Genomic DNA, 15,982 nt, shown 5'->3' with positions numbered 1-15,982 from the left:
AGCATCTCTGGCTTGCTTGCAGCTGTTTTGGTGAAAGGATTATTTTTCTCAACTGCAACTCTTGTTCAAAAGCGTCCTTCGTCCTCCCGCTCTTCCTCCAAGGGTGTCCCTGGAATCTCTATCTTAGGCTGGTAGTAGAGTTAGGATGTTGACCCAGTACTTCTGGGACTCACCTGCATGTGCCATCACATCTGAATGGAAGGTTTGTACCTTGATATACAAGCTGAGATATCGTTGTGACACTAGCGATTTGCATTAGAACACAGCCTGCCACTCCTGACAATGGCTCAAGCCACTAGAAGTCCAAGTTGGTATAATTATGGGCATTCCGACAAAACGCTTTTTCTCTCTGCCAAGAATAAAAATTCCACTTCTTGGGGGCAGAGTCACCCCCCCCCCACACACACACACACACACTTTGGGTCTCACAGACAACATTCTGTGAGACTGGGCTAGTCTGGGCTGTTAGGACTGCTCCACGAATAGCTGGGGAAAGAATGGCCACCGACCAATACAGGTTTCTCTTGGACACAGCCATGGGGGGTCTGGAAACAGAGCGGGGTTTCTGGGCTTGCCTGGGGCACCGTCAGGGCCTTTGAAAGAATTTAGGGAGGCGGCTGAGGAGCCCACACCAGCGTTAGCTCCCAGTTCAGAGCAGAGCGAGGGAAGAGGAGGGAAAATACGGTGTTGCTCAAACCTTGTGACAGTCAGGGCTGTTTGACAGTGGAATGCACCACTACCTCGGAGTGTGGTGGAGTCTCCTTCTGTGGAGGTTTTTAAAGAGAGGCTGGGTGGCCTCTGTTGGGAGTGCTTTGATTGTGTGTTCCTGCATGGCTCTGAGGGGTTGGACTGGATGGCCCTTCGTTGGGGTCTCTTCCAACTCTATGATTCTATGATTCAAACCCCACAGCCCTCCCTCTTGGGCCAAGGCAAACTGCCACACCAGTTGGACCCTGAAGCACGGCAGCTGTGGCCCAAGGGAGACCATCGCAGACAGGGGGCCTGATTAATTCAACAGCAGCCTCACGTGCTCCTGTGACAGGCTCTTCTCCGGGAATAGCTCTGCTGCTGGAATCACGAGAGAACAGGGGAACCACTCTTTCGGGTCACTCGCCAGCTGAGGCTTCTGCTGATTCCTCTTTGGGCCCTGAACAGATGGACCCGCCAAACGCTTACCGCACGTTCTTCAGCATGTAGAGGACCTCCGAGGGAAGGTGGGAGTTGGCCACATCGAACTCCGTCAGGTCAGCCTCCAGGACAGAGGGAGGGGGCTCCTTCAGCTGGAGGGTGGGCAGCTCCTTCTTGATGCGCAGGATCCTGAGCAGAGAGGATCAGGTGACACGTCAGTGGAGACGGCAAAATGGCTACCCACCTCCTGCACCCACCCTCCTGCACCCGCCCTCCCTCCTCCAAGCACAAAAGCAGCTTCTGCACACGCCTGCCCCCTGTGCCGGTACTGAGGGTGAGAAAGCAGCCCATCTCCATGTTGCGGCCCTCCAGAAAACAAAACACATCTTTAGGTTCTGAAAGGAACACCCCCAGTTCATGTCCAAATTGCCTGCCTCCCTCCCTTAACAAGCCTCTCCATCAGTCCGCCAAGGTTACTTTCCGATATGTAGTTTGCAAGTTTAAGGTGCAAAAGTTTCTAGCCTTTTTTCTTAAAGAGGACTTGGTAGGGTTGGAGATTCGGACAGTCTGAATCTGGATTTTGGCCGAATCTGCATTGATTCGGACGGATTCGGACAAGCAGGGTCCAAATCTGAGCTGTCCGAATCCCACCAGCCGAATTGCATTTTAATTTTTGGGGTGTTTTTTCACGTTTTTGCCTGCAGGGGGCGCATTTCTAAACATATCGGCACCAAAATTTCAGGGTATCACCAGGAGACTGTCCTGATGATACCTCCCAAGTTTGGTACATTTTGGTTCAGGGGGGCCAAAGTTATGGACCCCCGAAAGGGGTGCTCTTATTCCCCATTCTTTCCAATGGAAGCTAAGGAGATGGGGGCTACCCTTTGAGAGTCCATAACTTTGGGCCCCCCTGAACCAAACTGCACCAAACTTGGGGGGGTATCATCAGGACAGTCTCCTGATGATACTCTGAAATTCTGGTACCGATACATCTAAAAATGCACCCCCTGCAGGGCCCCCCAGAAATTTGCCCAAGATACTTTGTTCTGCAGTGACTTAGCTGCATGGCTGTCAATGGGGAATTTCTGATAGAGGGCTGTGGAGTGCATATTTCTCATGGTAAACCCACAAAACTTTCAGGGTATCGTCGGGAGAGTCTCTGGATGACACCAGCCAGGTTTGGGGAACTTTGCTTCAGGGGGCAGTGGGAGATGGGCCCTACCCTTCTGGGGCCCATAAACCCGCTGAAGCAACGGTCACCAAACCTGGATGGTGTCATGAAGAGACTCTCCTGAAGACACCCTGAAAGTTTTGTGGGTTAACATGAGAAATGTGCACTCCACAGCCCTCCCACAGAAATTCCCCATTGTCAGCAATAGAGAAAAGTCACTGTTCACATGCAAAACACAGAATCTTGGCCAAATTTCTGGGGGTGCCTGCAGGGGGTGCATTTTTAAGGTTAGCGACACCAAACTTTCAGGGTATCATCAGGAGATGGTCCTGATGATACTGCCCAGGTTTGGTGAAGTTTGGGTCAGGGGGACCCAAGTTATGGACAATTGTTACAACAGGGAAACCCAGGTGGCTTCATGTGCGGGAGGGGGTGAAAAAACACAAAGCAGTATTTTTAAAGCGAGCAGCACCAAACTTTCAGGGTATAATCAGGAGACCGTCTTGATGATACCCCCCAGGTTTGGTGAAGTTTGGTTCAGGGGGGCCCAGGTTATGGACCCTCAAAAATAGCCTCTATTGGCTCCTATTGGAAACAATGGGTGATAATGGGCCACCTGTTTGGGGGTCCCTAACTTGGGCCCCCCTGAACCAAACTGCACCAAACTTGGCGTGTATGATCAGAACAGTGTCTTGAAGACACCCTGAAAGTTTGGTGTCACTAGTTTGGTGTCACTTTAAACGGATTATACGGATTGTATTTCTAAATGAGGGGAGGGGCAGCCAATCAGTCTAATAAACAAATAAATAACTATTCCACTCATGGGACTAGGGCATTGACTGCATCTTCTGAATATGTATATTGGGGGAGGGGAGCGAACGATGACTTGCCCCGCCCACTCGGAACTGGCAATGAGCAGCAAGGTGTAAAACACAAAGAGGTCGGGCAAAGCAACCGCAATGTTTCCACAGGAGGCAGGTTGCCTCCAGAGGGGAGGGGAGGGGAGCCCAGGTCCAGGGTGGCTGCTCTGCCTGTGCCCAGCTCTCCCCCCCCCCCACAGCTCCCCAGCACTTCAAGGGCACCCTGTCCACAAATAATTTATATTTATTTATATTTTATTTTTTTAGAGCGTCCTCCCCCGAAGGGCTCAACGCGGTGAACAACATGAAGATACAATAAATTATCCAAATGTATCACCTTAAAACATATAATTAAAACAGTATACAGTAAAACCACCATTAAACCTATAAAAGGAACCTGCACAACGGCAGATGGCGATTAAACCCCCCTAATAATGCCCACCCGCCCCCCGCCCCGCCCAAATATGAGTGCGCCCGCCTGAGCCTCCCTTCCGGCCCATCTGCTCACTTTTTGGCAATATTCAGCACTTTCAGCTTCTTTTTCATACGGGGCCGAGAAGCGGAGGAGACGGCGGTGTCGACCAGGGAGGAGGTGGACTGAGAAACCTGTCGGCAGAGCAGAGAGGAGGGTCACTGGAAGGAGCCCCTTTGCCCATCGGCCTTCCCCAGCACGTCCCAGGGGCGGAGGGGCGGCTGCTGCCCACGCACCTCGTCCTTTCGCCCAGTAGGAAGTGCAGCATCCCTATCTTCCACTCCCACTCATTCAGAGCAAAAAAACACACACCCCTCGCAACAGCCCCCTCCCCAAAAGAAAAGCCTCTGGCTGACCAGGAGCCTTCCCTGAGCAAGCAGAAAGGCCACGATCCTGCAGCCCAATCCAGACACCACAGAGCCAAAAAAGCTCCACCCTGCGCGCGCGCTCAGATGCTGCGAGGCTTGCAAGGGGCCTGGGCTCCCTCTCCAGGGAGCCCCACGCAAGAGCAGCCCCTCCAGCTCCCCGCCCTCCTCTGGGCCACGCCTGGAAGCCTCACCTTGCGCATGATCTTGCGCCCGTAGAACAGGACTTTATCCCGTTTGCGAAATCGGTACTTGGGCTGCTCCTCGGCCTGAACTTCTGCAGGAAAAGCAGGCAGGAGCCCACCGGGTTAGAACAGCAGCGTGCCAGGCAGCGCCCCACCCCTCCCCCCCGGCCTGAAACAGAACGCTTCTTCTGCTTCTCTGGGCTGTGCCTCCCCCCCACCCCCACCCCCCCACCAAGAGCCAAAAGGAACTCACTCTGAAGGCGGAACCGGCGGAGCAGCACCAGGATCAAGGCAGCCACAAGCAGCACCGACATCCCCACCCCGATCATCACCCCCAGCACCTGCGATCGAGGAGAGGGGGGCTCGACTGGCACATGGTCCACAGCATGGCGGGCAGGCCCGTGAGCAGGACGCTGCCTCCCTCCCGTGGGCCCTGCTGGACCCGGCCTCAGGCAGCACCTCGGCCGTTAAGCATAAAGGAAGGTTTTGCCGAGCGGCTCTGTGGTCGGAGTCAGAGGGAGGCTCTGCTTGCATCTCCCGAACCCCACAGACTCACTCACTGGACCAGGCCAGAGGTGGAGACCTGAGTGCCGGATGGGCTGCAAGATCCCTCAAGAGGAACCCCGCAAGGGCCCGCGGGCAGCCCGAGAGAGAGAGAGAGAGAGAGAGCTCTGCGGGCCTCCTGCACCGCACCCTGTTCCCCCTCGGAAGCGCAACCTGCCCAGGTGCTCAGACGCTGCAGGGGAAAGCCTGGAGCCGCTCATTATGTTCCCTGGGGCCGATACCCCTTCTGTGTCTGCAGGGAGGGGGCAGGTGGCAAAGCAAGCCCCCCCCCCCCACAAGCCTCCAGGTGAAGTAGGAAGGGCGCGCTCCCCCCCCCCCCGGCAAGCCTGACCCTGGCCAGCAGGAGCCACAGAATGCTGCTCAGATCAGTGGGCCACGTTTTACGGTGCCACATCTCATGGCGCCAAGGCTGGACTGAGGCCTCTGACTGAGAGAGCTCACCAAAGTGGGAATACAAACACCCACCTCCAAACAGGCACTTCTGCCCCCACACGGTGGCCCCTCGCCCAATACTGCGATGCCCCCTCCCTGCCCCGTGTCAGCAGAACTGACTGGGAACAGCCACACCCGCGCCCCCCCCCCCCCCGTGTTGAAAGTTTCACCCCCGCCCTTCCACCCACCCCCTCACCATGCTGGTCTGGAGATGATCCTCCACAAAAAGCTTAATGCTGGGCAGAACAGTCGACACGGACTCCTGCGGGGGAGAAAAGGCAACATGTCGGATGGAGCGCTTGGAAATGTCTGCAGCCAAAGGGGGGGAGGGAGGGGGGCAGGTTAAGGGGCTCAATGATACAACAACAGCACAACACACAAGCTGCCGCCCCAAAAGCATGCACTGACACTCTCTGCGTCCGCCACCAGCCGACATCAACTCCCATGGACGGAGCCACCCCTCTGTCTTCCACCTGGCGACGGGGGCTGAGAGTTAACGCCATCACCCAGAAACAACACTGGTGCGCTCCCAACCCTTAGGAGGGAGAGAGAAGAGCAGCAGCTGGGACGGAGGAGCGGGTGCCTGGCTGAAGGGGGACCGTGTGGGAAAGGCAGCCCCACCTCCTGCGGCGGCTCCTCCTGAGGCTCCGATTCACTCTGCCCCATGGCGGCTCCGGCCTTCCGGACTCAGCAGCCCCTCCTCAGAGACTCTGCAGGCAAGAGAGAAGTTCATTTAGCACCCCCGTCAGTGGCCTCCTGTAGCCCACGGAGGACAGCCGGACGGCCAGCTTCCCTGGGCCCCAATTCTTGCTGCAGTGGCTTGGGCCACAAAGATAAATAAATGAAGCTCGCTCACTGCTCCATTGGGTGATGCCGCCCCCCCCTCCACCAGACAGCTTCCCCACATTAAAGGGGGCGGGGCAGGGGGGCAGCCTTCACAGTTAAGAAAATGACATTCTGTGGGGTCTGATAGTATAGTTTTGTCTGCGTCCTTAGAAAGGCGCATGCTGGGGCGGTCCGAGGGGGCCGCTGTGATGGCCAGGTGGCTCCTCAACTCCACGCCCACCACTGCCATTCTGGTGTGGGTCACAAGTGGTCCAAAAGTCCCCGGAAGAAGCACAGTAGCGGCCCAGGCAGGGAAGAGCAAGAAGATCGATGCTCGAAAACCATCGCGGGGTGTCGTCCGTGGCTTGGCTCACTTGGATGAGTTCTGTGTGCTGCCTGCCTGCCTGCCTGCCTGTACTCAGAGAGGGGCTCGGATCCCATTGAGGGGTTTCAGAAACAGAAAGAGAGGAGGGGTTCTTACTGATTTCTGTTTGACCCCCCAGCCCCCCCACCCCAACAGACCTCCTAACTCCTCCATCCTGCAGTTCTGAGGGGAGGGGCCCCCTTTTCTCCCAGGAGCAGCCCTTCCGGAGCCACAGCAGCCACGGGGGGGGGGGGGGGCAGGAAGCCACGTGACACAGGCAGACATCTCCAGGGGTCCCAGCCGCTGTAGCAGGGCCAGAGTTCCCAGGCTCAGGCAGATGCGCACTCTAGGGGGCTTTTGGTACGGCAGCATCTCAGTTGTGTTGTGCTGCCCCACCTGCCACAGGCTCCACTCCCCCAATAACACACTGGGGGGTGGGGGAACACACACACGTTGTCCCCTGGGAATCCTCCGGATGTTCCTGGTCGCCCTGCCTGCAGGGCCCTGGAGGGAGGCCCGGGTGGACGTTCCGGCTGGGGAGAGCCCGGCTCCCTTCCCAGAATCAACTCTCTTCCGCTCCGTTTCTGATGATCGGGATTGCAAATCCTTGAGGATCTTCTGCCAAATACCTTTTTTCAGTCGTTAAACTCTCTTCAAGCAGCGGTGCTTGGAAACTGCTTTGTAAAGTATTTTATTTTTTATACAAATTATGAAACCTCTTAACTTACAAGAATGAGAACATTCAGTCTCTCCACATGTACTCTGTGGCTGGGCCGAATGCTGCGCACGAGAGGCACTGCCGCCGGGCTCCCCCAACCCCTCCCCTGGCCCATCCAGCCTGGTCCTGAGGCACCCTTCTGTGACTGGATCCACTGACTCTGGGGGGCTGGATTTTAGCCACCTCCAGCAGGCAGAGGCAGGGACGACAGGCCCTTGGTTGTGGCACCCGATGCTGCACGACACGCACGAAGGGAAGCGTAGAGGGTCAGTTTTGAACAACAAGAGCCACACACAAATGTGCAGGTTTCCTCGAGACTCCCGTGGGGCCCCTGCTCTCCTCCTCCCACGCTGTCCAGACACACAGCCCGACAACAGGGAATTCAGACCCCGCCTAACTCCACCGGGTCATTAAACCATCAGTAGAAGACATCCTAGGTGGGAGGCAACTCCTTTGCCTCGTGAAAGAACCACCCAGAAACCTGACTGATGCCAAATCCTCGGAAGACGGGAGCTGTGACTCACAGAGCCCCTCTGCCCTGCCAGGCGCTGCTGGACTCTCAAGTCACCACAGCTATTCATGAGGGGAGTTTTGAGTTCAGCAGCACCTCAGAGACCAGCAGGGGTTTTGGATATAAGCTTTCACAAGTCTCCTCAACTCCCAAAAACCTATTCGCAGAAAATCTTGTTGGACTTGAATCGAGCTGTTCTGCAACAGACCCACCAGGCTGCCCTCTGAAACGCTCCACAGTGCGCCTGTGCACGCGCATGGGTGTTAGTGCTGTTAAGTCACTCCCAACCCATGGAAGTCCTATGAATTGATAATCTCCAAGACATCCTACCACTGGCAGCTTTGCTCCAGCCTTGCAAATGGAGGGCTGTGACTTCCTTGGTTGGGCCCACCCGTCTCATGGGGTCCCCCCCTCTCTTCCTGCTGCTGCCTCCCACTTTTTCTAGTGTGACTCCTGTCTTCTCATAATGGGGCTTGAAAACTGAGCCTGGAAATTGGGCTGGTCTCTAAAGTGCTAATCGGCTTAAATCCGGCTCTCCCACTGACACCATACTTGTTGATGGACAGGAATTCTCGAAGCCTTCCTCAAAGGGACTCTCTCTCTGGACTTGCTTGTTGCAGGCACGGAAGACAGGAGCAGCAGCAGCTGGCCCATGCTTGTGACACTTCCGGATTATGTCACTGCCGTCTGAGGCAATCAGCGGTGTTCAGCCGCAGTCGCCAACAGTGAAATCTCACAGGAACCTTGAGAGACGGCCGGGAGGCAGAAGACAGCCACAGTAGCAAGAATTCTACCAAAGAGCTTCCCAAGGAAGCTGGAAGAATTGCCCCAGCGTTTGACAACAAGGGCCGGAGTGGTATTTGCCATTAAATGGAAAGCAGAAGAGCGTCCTAATCTAGAAAACTGGGTGATGAAATCAACGGAACAGGCGACAGTGGCAAAACTAACAAATTTTGTGAACAGACCAAATGAAGTGTTCCAACAGAAATGGAAGCTGTATTTTGCACACTATTCTTGAAAGCATGAACAAGTTGGGGTGTTGAGAGGTTTCCAGGCTGTTTGGCCGTGTTCCAGTAGCATCTTCTCCTGACGTTTCACCTACATCTGTGGCTGGCATCTTCAGGAGAAAAGGCTACTGGAGCACGGCCAGGCAACCCGGAAACCCCTCAACACCTCAGTGATTCCGGCTGTGAAAGCCTTTGACAATACATTAATAAGTTGCTTGTTTTTATTTTAATATTGATAAAGAGGCTGACCAAGAGGTTAAAATGATAGCAATTTAATGGAGAAGCTTAGAATTAATGGTAAAATTGTAATACTAATATTCCTCTTAGTTAATGTGTATCATAGGTAAGTTACCTTTTTAAATTGTACATTGACCCATTGGATACTCACCGTGACGGGGTCTTCTCCTGGGTGGTTGTGGGCCATCTTGTTTGGGTTATTCTCCACCATCAATCAAGGAGGCAGGAAAGCTCAACTCCTGCGGCCTTTCCTCACGTGCCCAAGGCAATGCCAATCGCCACTCTGGGGTTAGGAAGGAATTTTCCTCCAAGGCAGACTGACCCAAGCATCCTAGAGGTTTCTTGCCTCCTCCTGGGCAGGGAGGAGGGGTCACTGGGGGAGCAGGGAGCCTGGGATCTGTGAATTTAGGGCTTTAGGGCTTGTTAGGGAAGGATATGTGCTTCTACAACAACCCTGGTCTACCCATCGGACTGGAGCAAGTAGGCCTCAAACATCATCCCCGAAAGGGCAGAGCAGGTGGAGGGTGGCCAGTTTGCCTGGCAATGGGCCCAGAGGCCCGGGCTCAACCGCACCGTTTGGCACAGTGGAGTCAAATGTTCACGACGGAGTGCTGGCGGCTTCTCTGTGGCAGGGTGACCTTGGCAGAACCAAGCCTTTGTGATGGCTGGAGCAGAGTCAGCTGGCAGGGAAACTTTGGACCGGAACCCTGGAGACTGATCAACTCCAGGAGCAAATTCCCAGGCTCCGGCAGAGAAGCCCTGATAGGCCAGGCTGGGCTGTAGTTCTGTGTCAAGGGCAGAGACTTTGTCAGTCCCTGCAAGATCTGACTGCGCGTGTCTCCATCGAGCAACCTTTCCCAGCAAGGGAAGCAGACACTAGCTAGTGAAATCCCACCACGTCCTTTTGGGGTGTTCTGCCAAAAGTCTGCATGTCTACAGGCTCCAACATTTGAATTTTCTAGGATTTCCCATCAGTTTGCAAGATCTAAGCAATGCTGATGTTGATGACAGGACATTTAAGAGGACATTGATTCATACACAGGGTCGCCATGAGTAGGAAGCAACTTGGCAGCGCTTCTCTCTCTCTCTCTCTCTCTCTCTCTCTCTCTCTCACACACACACACACACACACACACACACACACACACACAATACAATAAGCCTTTATTGGCATACAGAACATACAATATAAATACAGTTAAAATTACTAGATAAAAACACACACACACACGATTCAGGAGATGTTATTAAAGTCTCACCATATCCACAATCTTCTCCTGTAGTCCTCCCCTAAACCCTTCGCCTGCCTCTAAGCCTGGCTATTTGTGTCCCCACCTACGGAGGTGAGGTGGGTCACATTTTCAGTGTGGGGTCCACCTTTTGAGGCTCCCTGGGTGCCTCCCGCGCTGCCTCCTCGTCAGCACCAGTGCAGGACGCATCGCTTGACTGCAGAGTTTCTATCCGTTTTAGTGGCTCCAGGGCTCTGCTTCTAGCCCAGCCAGAGGAGGACTTTTCTGCCTGCATCACGTGACGCTCCCTGGGGACTGTGTTATGCTGCTCTTATGCTCTGGCTTCCAGCTTTCGCTGCTTGTGCCTGTAATCTTGATTGTTGATGGTGCTGCTGTTACTTGTGGGCTGCACACGGACAGCTCTCAGGCAACCGCCAGGCATTTCTCTGGGTCCTTCGTTAAACCCAGAAACTCAGACACCAGCAAAGGAAGAATCCTGCCTTGATTCCCCCAAACAACCCAGTCACTACATGTGTGTGCGTGCAGAAAGTGGGTGCCAGCCAGGCGCCCCCCCTCCCCATTCAGCACAGGGGGCCAGTCTCTGCCCTCTCATTTAACTTCCACTTAATTTTAGACTTCTGCCCTGGCCCGCCTCCTGGGCCGCAGGGCTCACTCAGGGTGGCTCCCTACAAGTCAAGGAACCATCAGCCAAACGAGATACAGCATCCAAAACCTTAAAACTACAAGACAGCAGGATATTATCCAAACACCATACATCAGTGGTGGCGAACCTATGGCGCTCCAGATGGGCGTGGACTACAATTCCCATCAGCCCCTGCCAGCATGACCAATTGGCCATGCTGGCAGGGACTGATGGGAATTGTAGTCCATGGACATCTGGAGTGGCATAGGTTCGCCACCACGGTCATACATCATCACTTGGCACCTGGCAGCCCACATCCCAGACTGCGGTCAAAACCAGGCAGTACAGCTGGGAGGGCTCCACTTTCCTTACCAGGAGGCCAGAAAGACCCCACGGGGCCCGGATGTCACCTGGCTTCAGAGAGCTTCAGCAGGCGGGAGCCACTCATGAAGAAGCTCTTGCCCCCCCCTGAGGAAGAACTGACCCACCTGGGGGCCGGGCACGACCAGCAGACCACGGTAAGAAAAACAAGGCCTTTGGGGGAGGGGGGAGGGGGCCCCATCCGCTCCTCTGCCCCTCAGGTCTAGAGACACAACATTGCCAGAAATTTTGAAGCCACGAGGGGAAAAAATCCCAACTTTTCCAGAGCCAGACAGGCATGTGGGAGAAATCAAAACAAATACTTTGCCCTGTTTAGCATTTTAAATTATATGTGCCTTTTTTAAATTAGGAAAACTGCAAGTATCCCCCCAGCTTAAAAAGCGTTTCAACCTGCTGCCCTCCACAACATCCTCAGCAGCAGCAGCAGCAGCACACCCCCCCCCCCCCCGCCCCTCATCATTTTCCATCTGGGAGGGGGAGAAAATAAAAACTGAAAGGAGAAAACTGGCTGCGCAGCACAGAGAAGTCATTTTGACAGAAACTCTCTTGCGGTCACTCTACACAGAACCACCAGCAGCACATCTAGACATCAAGTCCAACCTATTGACAGTCAAAACGCAACAACGTTCAAATAATGTACAAATCACAAGAGAAGGCTGACCTCACTTCATTCATTCGGAGGAAGACAGACGCCAAGGACCGCCCCTCCAAGGATGGCCGAAACCTCCAATGGGAGTGGGGGGGGGGGCTTCAGCAACCCCCCCACCGTAGGGGACCAAACTGGCCCTTTGCCGCCCCCCAGCCCCCCACCTGGCATCACACCGCAGCCCTGAGAAAAATGGGCTGCAGCAACCAATGGTGGCGGCGGGACTCCAATACTTTAACCACTGGTTGTTTACAAGCACCATTTAACAGCCGGTTCTGCCCAAGTGGGGCGAACCGGCTGAATCCCCCCCCCGCCCCCCGCCCCCCGCCGAGCCAGCCACCGCTGCCACTCACTCTGCCCTCGCGCGGAGCAGCGGGACTCCCTCCTGCGAAGAGGACACCCGCGGCCGGCCACGCTCCCTCCCTGCATGAGAGGAAGCAGACGCCCCTGGCCCGAAGGCTGCTGGATTGGGACCAGGTTGCCCCGCACAGCCTCCAGCAGCCCGGCGCCTGCCGGCGAGCAGGGAGCCGGGAGCAGCGGCCGGCCCCACAAGTCCTCCTGCGCCCCGGCGGGCGGGGCTCCGCTGCAAAGGGGAAGCCGGCCTGGTCGTGGCGGCGCACGCGGGGCCCGCACTGCAGGGCGCGTCGGACTCCACATCATCGCCCGGCACTGGCAGGCAGGCTCGCTTGCGCGGGGCAGCAGGTGCAGCATCCAGCCCTGGGCGGTCGTTGGGGCCGCTCCCAAATGCACCGGCACCGGCGGCGCCGAGTCAGCCTCTCTCCGAGCAGCCGGTGACGTGACCCGGCCAGGCGCGCCAGCCGGCGGCTGCTGCTGCTGCTCGGCCCGAAGGGGCCTGCGGGCGGGCGGGCGGGCAAGGGGGCTCCTCCGCGGCTTCCCTGGAGGTGGGCGCCCCCGCCCCCGCCCAAGTCAGACGCGGCTCCTCCGCTTCAGGAGTCACCTGGCGGCGGCTGCTACCCGCCGCCCCCCCCCCGCCCGCCCGCCCGCCCGCCGCGGCGTCTCTGGGCGCTGCTGGGGGAGGGGGGAGGGGGCTCGGGGGCTCCCTCCACACCTGCACTGACCGGCGGGGCCCTTCGGCTTCTTCGGAGGGGCCTCACTGGCAAAGGACACCTAGTCCGGTTTTTACCAAGAGTCTCTCCGTCCGTCCGTCCGTCCTCGAGGGGAGGGGGCGCGCCCCTGGGCTCCGGAGGGGGTCAGGGCACGCATCTCCCCACTGGAGAGCCCTTTCATTGGGGGGCGGGGGCGGGGGCGGGGGAGGAGGCCCGCTTTCGGCTCCCACCAGCCCTCCCCTCCCTCCCTCCCTCCCGCGAGCGGGGCCGGGCCAAGGTCCACCGAGTGGGGGAGGGCTGCAGGGAAGCCGGCCGAGTCCGGGTCCCACGGGCCTGCCAGCCTCTGCGGAGGACAGCCCCTGTCCGCCAACGACGGCCCCGCGAGGTAGGCCAGCGGGATAGGGGGCGGGGCCCAAGGTCGCCAGTTAAAGGGTCGACATGTGAGGAGAAGGAGGCGGGGGGAGGCCCAGCGCAGCGGAGGTAGCCCCCCTCCCCTCCCCTCCCCTCCCCGGCGATGCCCTGCCCCGGGGGGGGGGTCGCGGCGACGTACCAGACCGTGGGGGGCGTCGTCGTCGTCGTCGTCCGGCTGCCCTCCTCCCTCCCTCCCTCCCTCCCTGGGTCCTGCCGCGGCAGCCGGCGGAGGGCGGGGCGGGCAGCGAGGGGTCGCTGCTCATTGGCGGGAGCGGGATGACGCCAGACGGACGGGCGGCCAAACCCCGCCCCTGAGCCCACCCGAGAGGGGCGGGGCCGCTGCCGAGACCGCCCTCCCCGCCCGCGCCGGGTGACGCGGCTCTGAACTCCCGGCAGAGTCTCCCGGCGAGCAGGCAACGGGTCTCTCCTGCTGCTGCTGGAGTCTGCCGCCTTCCCCCCGCGCCCCAAGCAGCCCCGCCCCTGCAAGGAAAGCCCCTCCTGCGCCGCCGCCGCCGCCGCCGCCGCCGCCAAAGGCTCCGGGTCAAACACCCCCCCCCCCGCCAGCAGCCGCCGGAGCAGCAGCAGCGCCCCCCCCCCCCCTGCTCGGAGTGTGGAGGCAGCCTGGCCCAGCTTCGGACTCAGGGAGGGGGGGGGGTGCGCAGCCTCGGACCTGAGCCCCGCGGGGAGGGGGGGGGCGCTCAGCACTGCGAGGCCCCGAGGGGACAGCACACACCCCCCCCGCCCCTCCAGCCGCTGGGCGGGGGTCTCGGTCAGCCCTTCTGAGCCCGGCCAGAGGGGCTCCTCAGGGGACGGCGACCTGGGCAGGGGCCGCTACCAGCCCCTCCGTGACTGGAAGCCAAAGGGACGAGGAGGCCCCCAGCAGCCGTCCTGGCCTGAAAACAACGCCAGCCCTGCAAAGTGGAACGCTTCCCAGGCTATTCCGGGATCCAGAAGAAGCTCGGCTGAAACCCTCAGGAGCCACGACAGGTGCAGCCACGGAGGTTCATTACAGTGACATGCAAAGAACAATGCAAGGGGGGCGGATCAGGAAGGAAAGGAAACCATGAAAGCCACGGCTACCCAGCCACTCTCAGGAAGCCCTTCTTACCCTTCAGGCCCGGTCCACAGGACGCAGCCACGGTGCAGAGTCCGGGCAAGTTCAGAAGTGCCGAGGGAGACGGCCGGGGCACAGCTGCACATTATGGCCAGCTTTGGGTTGGTAGCCCAACCTCCTCATTAGGTGGCCGCAGGCAGGCACTGATAGCATCTTTACGCAACTGGGCTAATCACACCCATTAAGGTCACCTGCTCTGCAGCCACAGGCAGCAACCCTCAACCCAGTTACCCACAGTCCATTAGCAAAATGACCACAGGGCGAAGATGCCGGCGGTAGACTCCCTTTTGACCCAAGAACACCCACATCTGACAGCAAAAACCCCAATGGTGTTACTGCCGCTCCTGGTAACTTAAAGTGATTTCAGGGGTCATCCCAAGTGATTTCAGCTCTGGTGGCCATGAGCGGATGCAGAGGCCGGCTGCCTTCAGAGCAGAGGTTCTTTATTGGGATTTCAAGCTCTTTCCAGGCCAGAAAGCCCCCACAGGGCGAAATGCAGCCCTTTTTATACAGGTTTTCACCCAATCAGAAGGGAAAGGGGCAGTCCCCATCCTCATAGCACAAAACAACCTTCCACATAATGCAGAAACAATTTAAAACAAATGGGATTAAGCCCGGTAACAAAAGGCTGCTCCTCCTCTTGCCTGAGGCTTTTGCGCCTTGAGATTCTATCAAAGGGAGATTCAAATAAGCCAGTGAATCTTGAGATCCTAGAAGTGGAAAATCCAACAGTCCGATGGGTCTTGAGACCTTCTTCAGTGAAGGTTCAATTAGCCCAATAAGAAGAATAGGATGCCGGCTCCAATGGCCACGGCACCCCTTCCTCCTGTCACTTGTAAGAACAAGTCTTTTGTGTATGTTCGTGGGTTTTCTTGGTTGCCGAAGGGTGTTGGCTCACTTTGCATCTTCTAACTTACTTCCTGGAGACCTTAATATTACCTAAACGAAAACTACTATAATCCTATGGAAATATAATAAAGTAAAAGGAATATTTCTAATACATTTCCTTTCTTGTCTATTACTTAATGTAACTCTATAGAATCTCTTAACCTTATAACAACATGCTTATATATTTGGGGGGGGGGGGGATAACACCAGTAATACATTTTTACTACATACACACATGGGTAGCAAGCAAGGCAATATCAGCGCAATATCAAGGAATCTACAACGTATCTAAAGGTACATATATCAAAAAATAAAGACAAGGAAGGAGTTATTTAAGTAATATCCTTATTTCTAAGCCTACTTCTTTAAAGGTTGACACAATTGTATCCTTCCAGGCAGGGGCGTAACGAGGCAGCCCTGGGCAAACTGTAGCCCTGGGCAAAACCTGAGTTGGATGCCCCCCCCCCCCCCATGGGCGGCCACTCCACCACGACCAAATTTCTTTTTTGCACCAGGACATTGGTGCCTGCAGGGGGTGAAGTTTTTAGACATATCAGCACCAAAATTTCAGCATATCATCAGGAGACTGTCCTTATGCTACTCCCCATGTTTGGTGAGGTTTGGTTCAAGGAGTCCAAAGTTATGGACTCCCAAAGGGGGTGCCCCATCCCCCATTGTTTCCAATGGGAGCTAATAGGAGATGGGGGCTACAGTTTTGAGGGTCCATAAATTTGCCCCCCCGAACCAAACTGCACCAAACCTTG

At 56.8% G+C, this 15,982-nt stretch overlaps 2 protein-coding genes across 10 annotated transcripts in view; both read right to left on the bottom strand.

Moving 5' to 3' along the window:
• PNPLA6 (patatin like phospholipase domain containing 6) overlaps positions 1-13,414 on the bottom strand; it is a 55,743-nt gene extending 42,329 nt beyond the window's left edge. For 7 of the 9 annotated variants that reach the window (XR_007244928.1, XM_048502179.1, XM_048502208.1 and 4 more), the window contains exons 1-7: positions 12,092-12,226; positions 5,799-5,887; positions 5,374-5,439; positions 4,435-4,522; positions 4,191-4,273; positions 3,668-3,765; positions 1,177-1,317 (exon numbers count right to left, since the gene is read on the bottom strand). Coding sequence is in view for 8 of the 9 variants with exons in the window: in XM_048502179.1 (XP_048358136.1) it covers positions 1,177-1,317; positions 3,668-3,765; positions 4,191-4,273; positions 4,435-4,522; positions 5,374-5,439; positions 5,799-5,843 (521 nt within the window). In the remaining variant the exon portion in view is untranslated. Of the gene's footprint in view, positions 1-1,176; positions 1,318-3,667; positions 3,766-4,190; positions 4,274-4,434; positions 4,523-5,373; positions 5,440-5,798; positions 5,888-12,091; positions 12,227-12,882; positions 12,986-13,355 lie in introns of those variants that run through there. The other 2 variants (XM_048502189.1, XM_048502199.1) reach the window with 2 other exon arrangements.
• Positions 13,415-14,557: 1,143 nt separating this feature from the next.
• LOC125438259 (basic proline-rich protein-like) overlaps positions 14,558-15,982 on the bottom strand; it is a gene marked incomplete at its 5' end in the record, with an annotated part of 37,273 nt that continues 35,848 nt past the window's right edge. Inside the window, one exon of the mRNA XM_048506581.1 lies at positions 14,558-14,614. Coding sequence (XP_048362538.1) covers positions 14,558-14,614 — 57 coding nt within the window. The remainder of the gene's footprint in view (positions 14,615-15,982) is intronic.

This window comes from Sphaerodactylus townsendi, linkage group LG01, assembly GCF_021028975.2.
Source record: "Sphaerodactylus townsendi isolate TG3544 linkage group LG01, MPM_Stown_v2.3, whole genome shotgun sequence".
Taxonomy (NCBI): Eukaryota; Metazoa; Chordata; class Lepidosauria; order Squamata; family Sphaerodactylidae; genus Sphaerodactylus; species Sphaerodactylus townsendi.
Note: the sequence above shows the minus strand (reverse complement) of the source record. Positions and strands in the feature narration are given on the sequence as shown.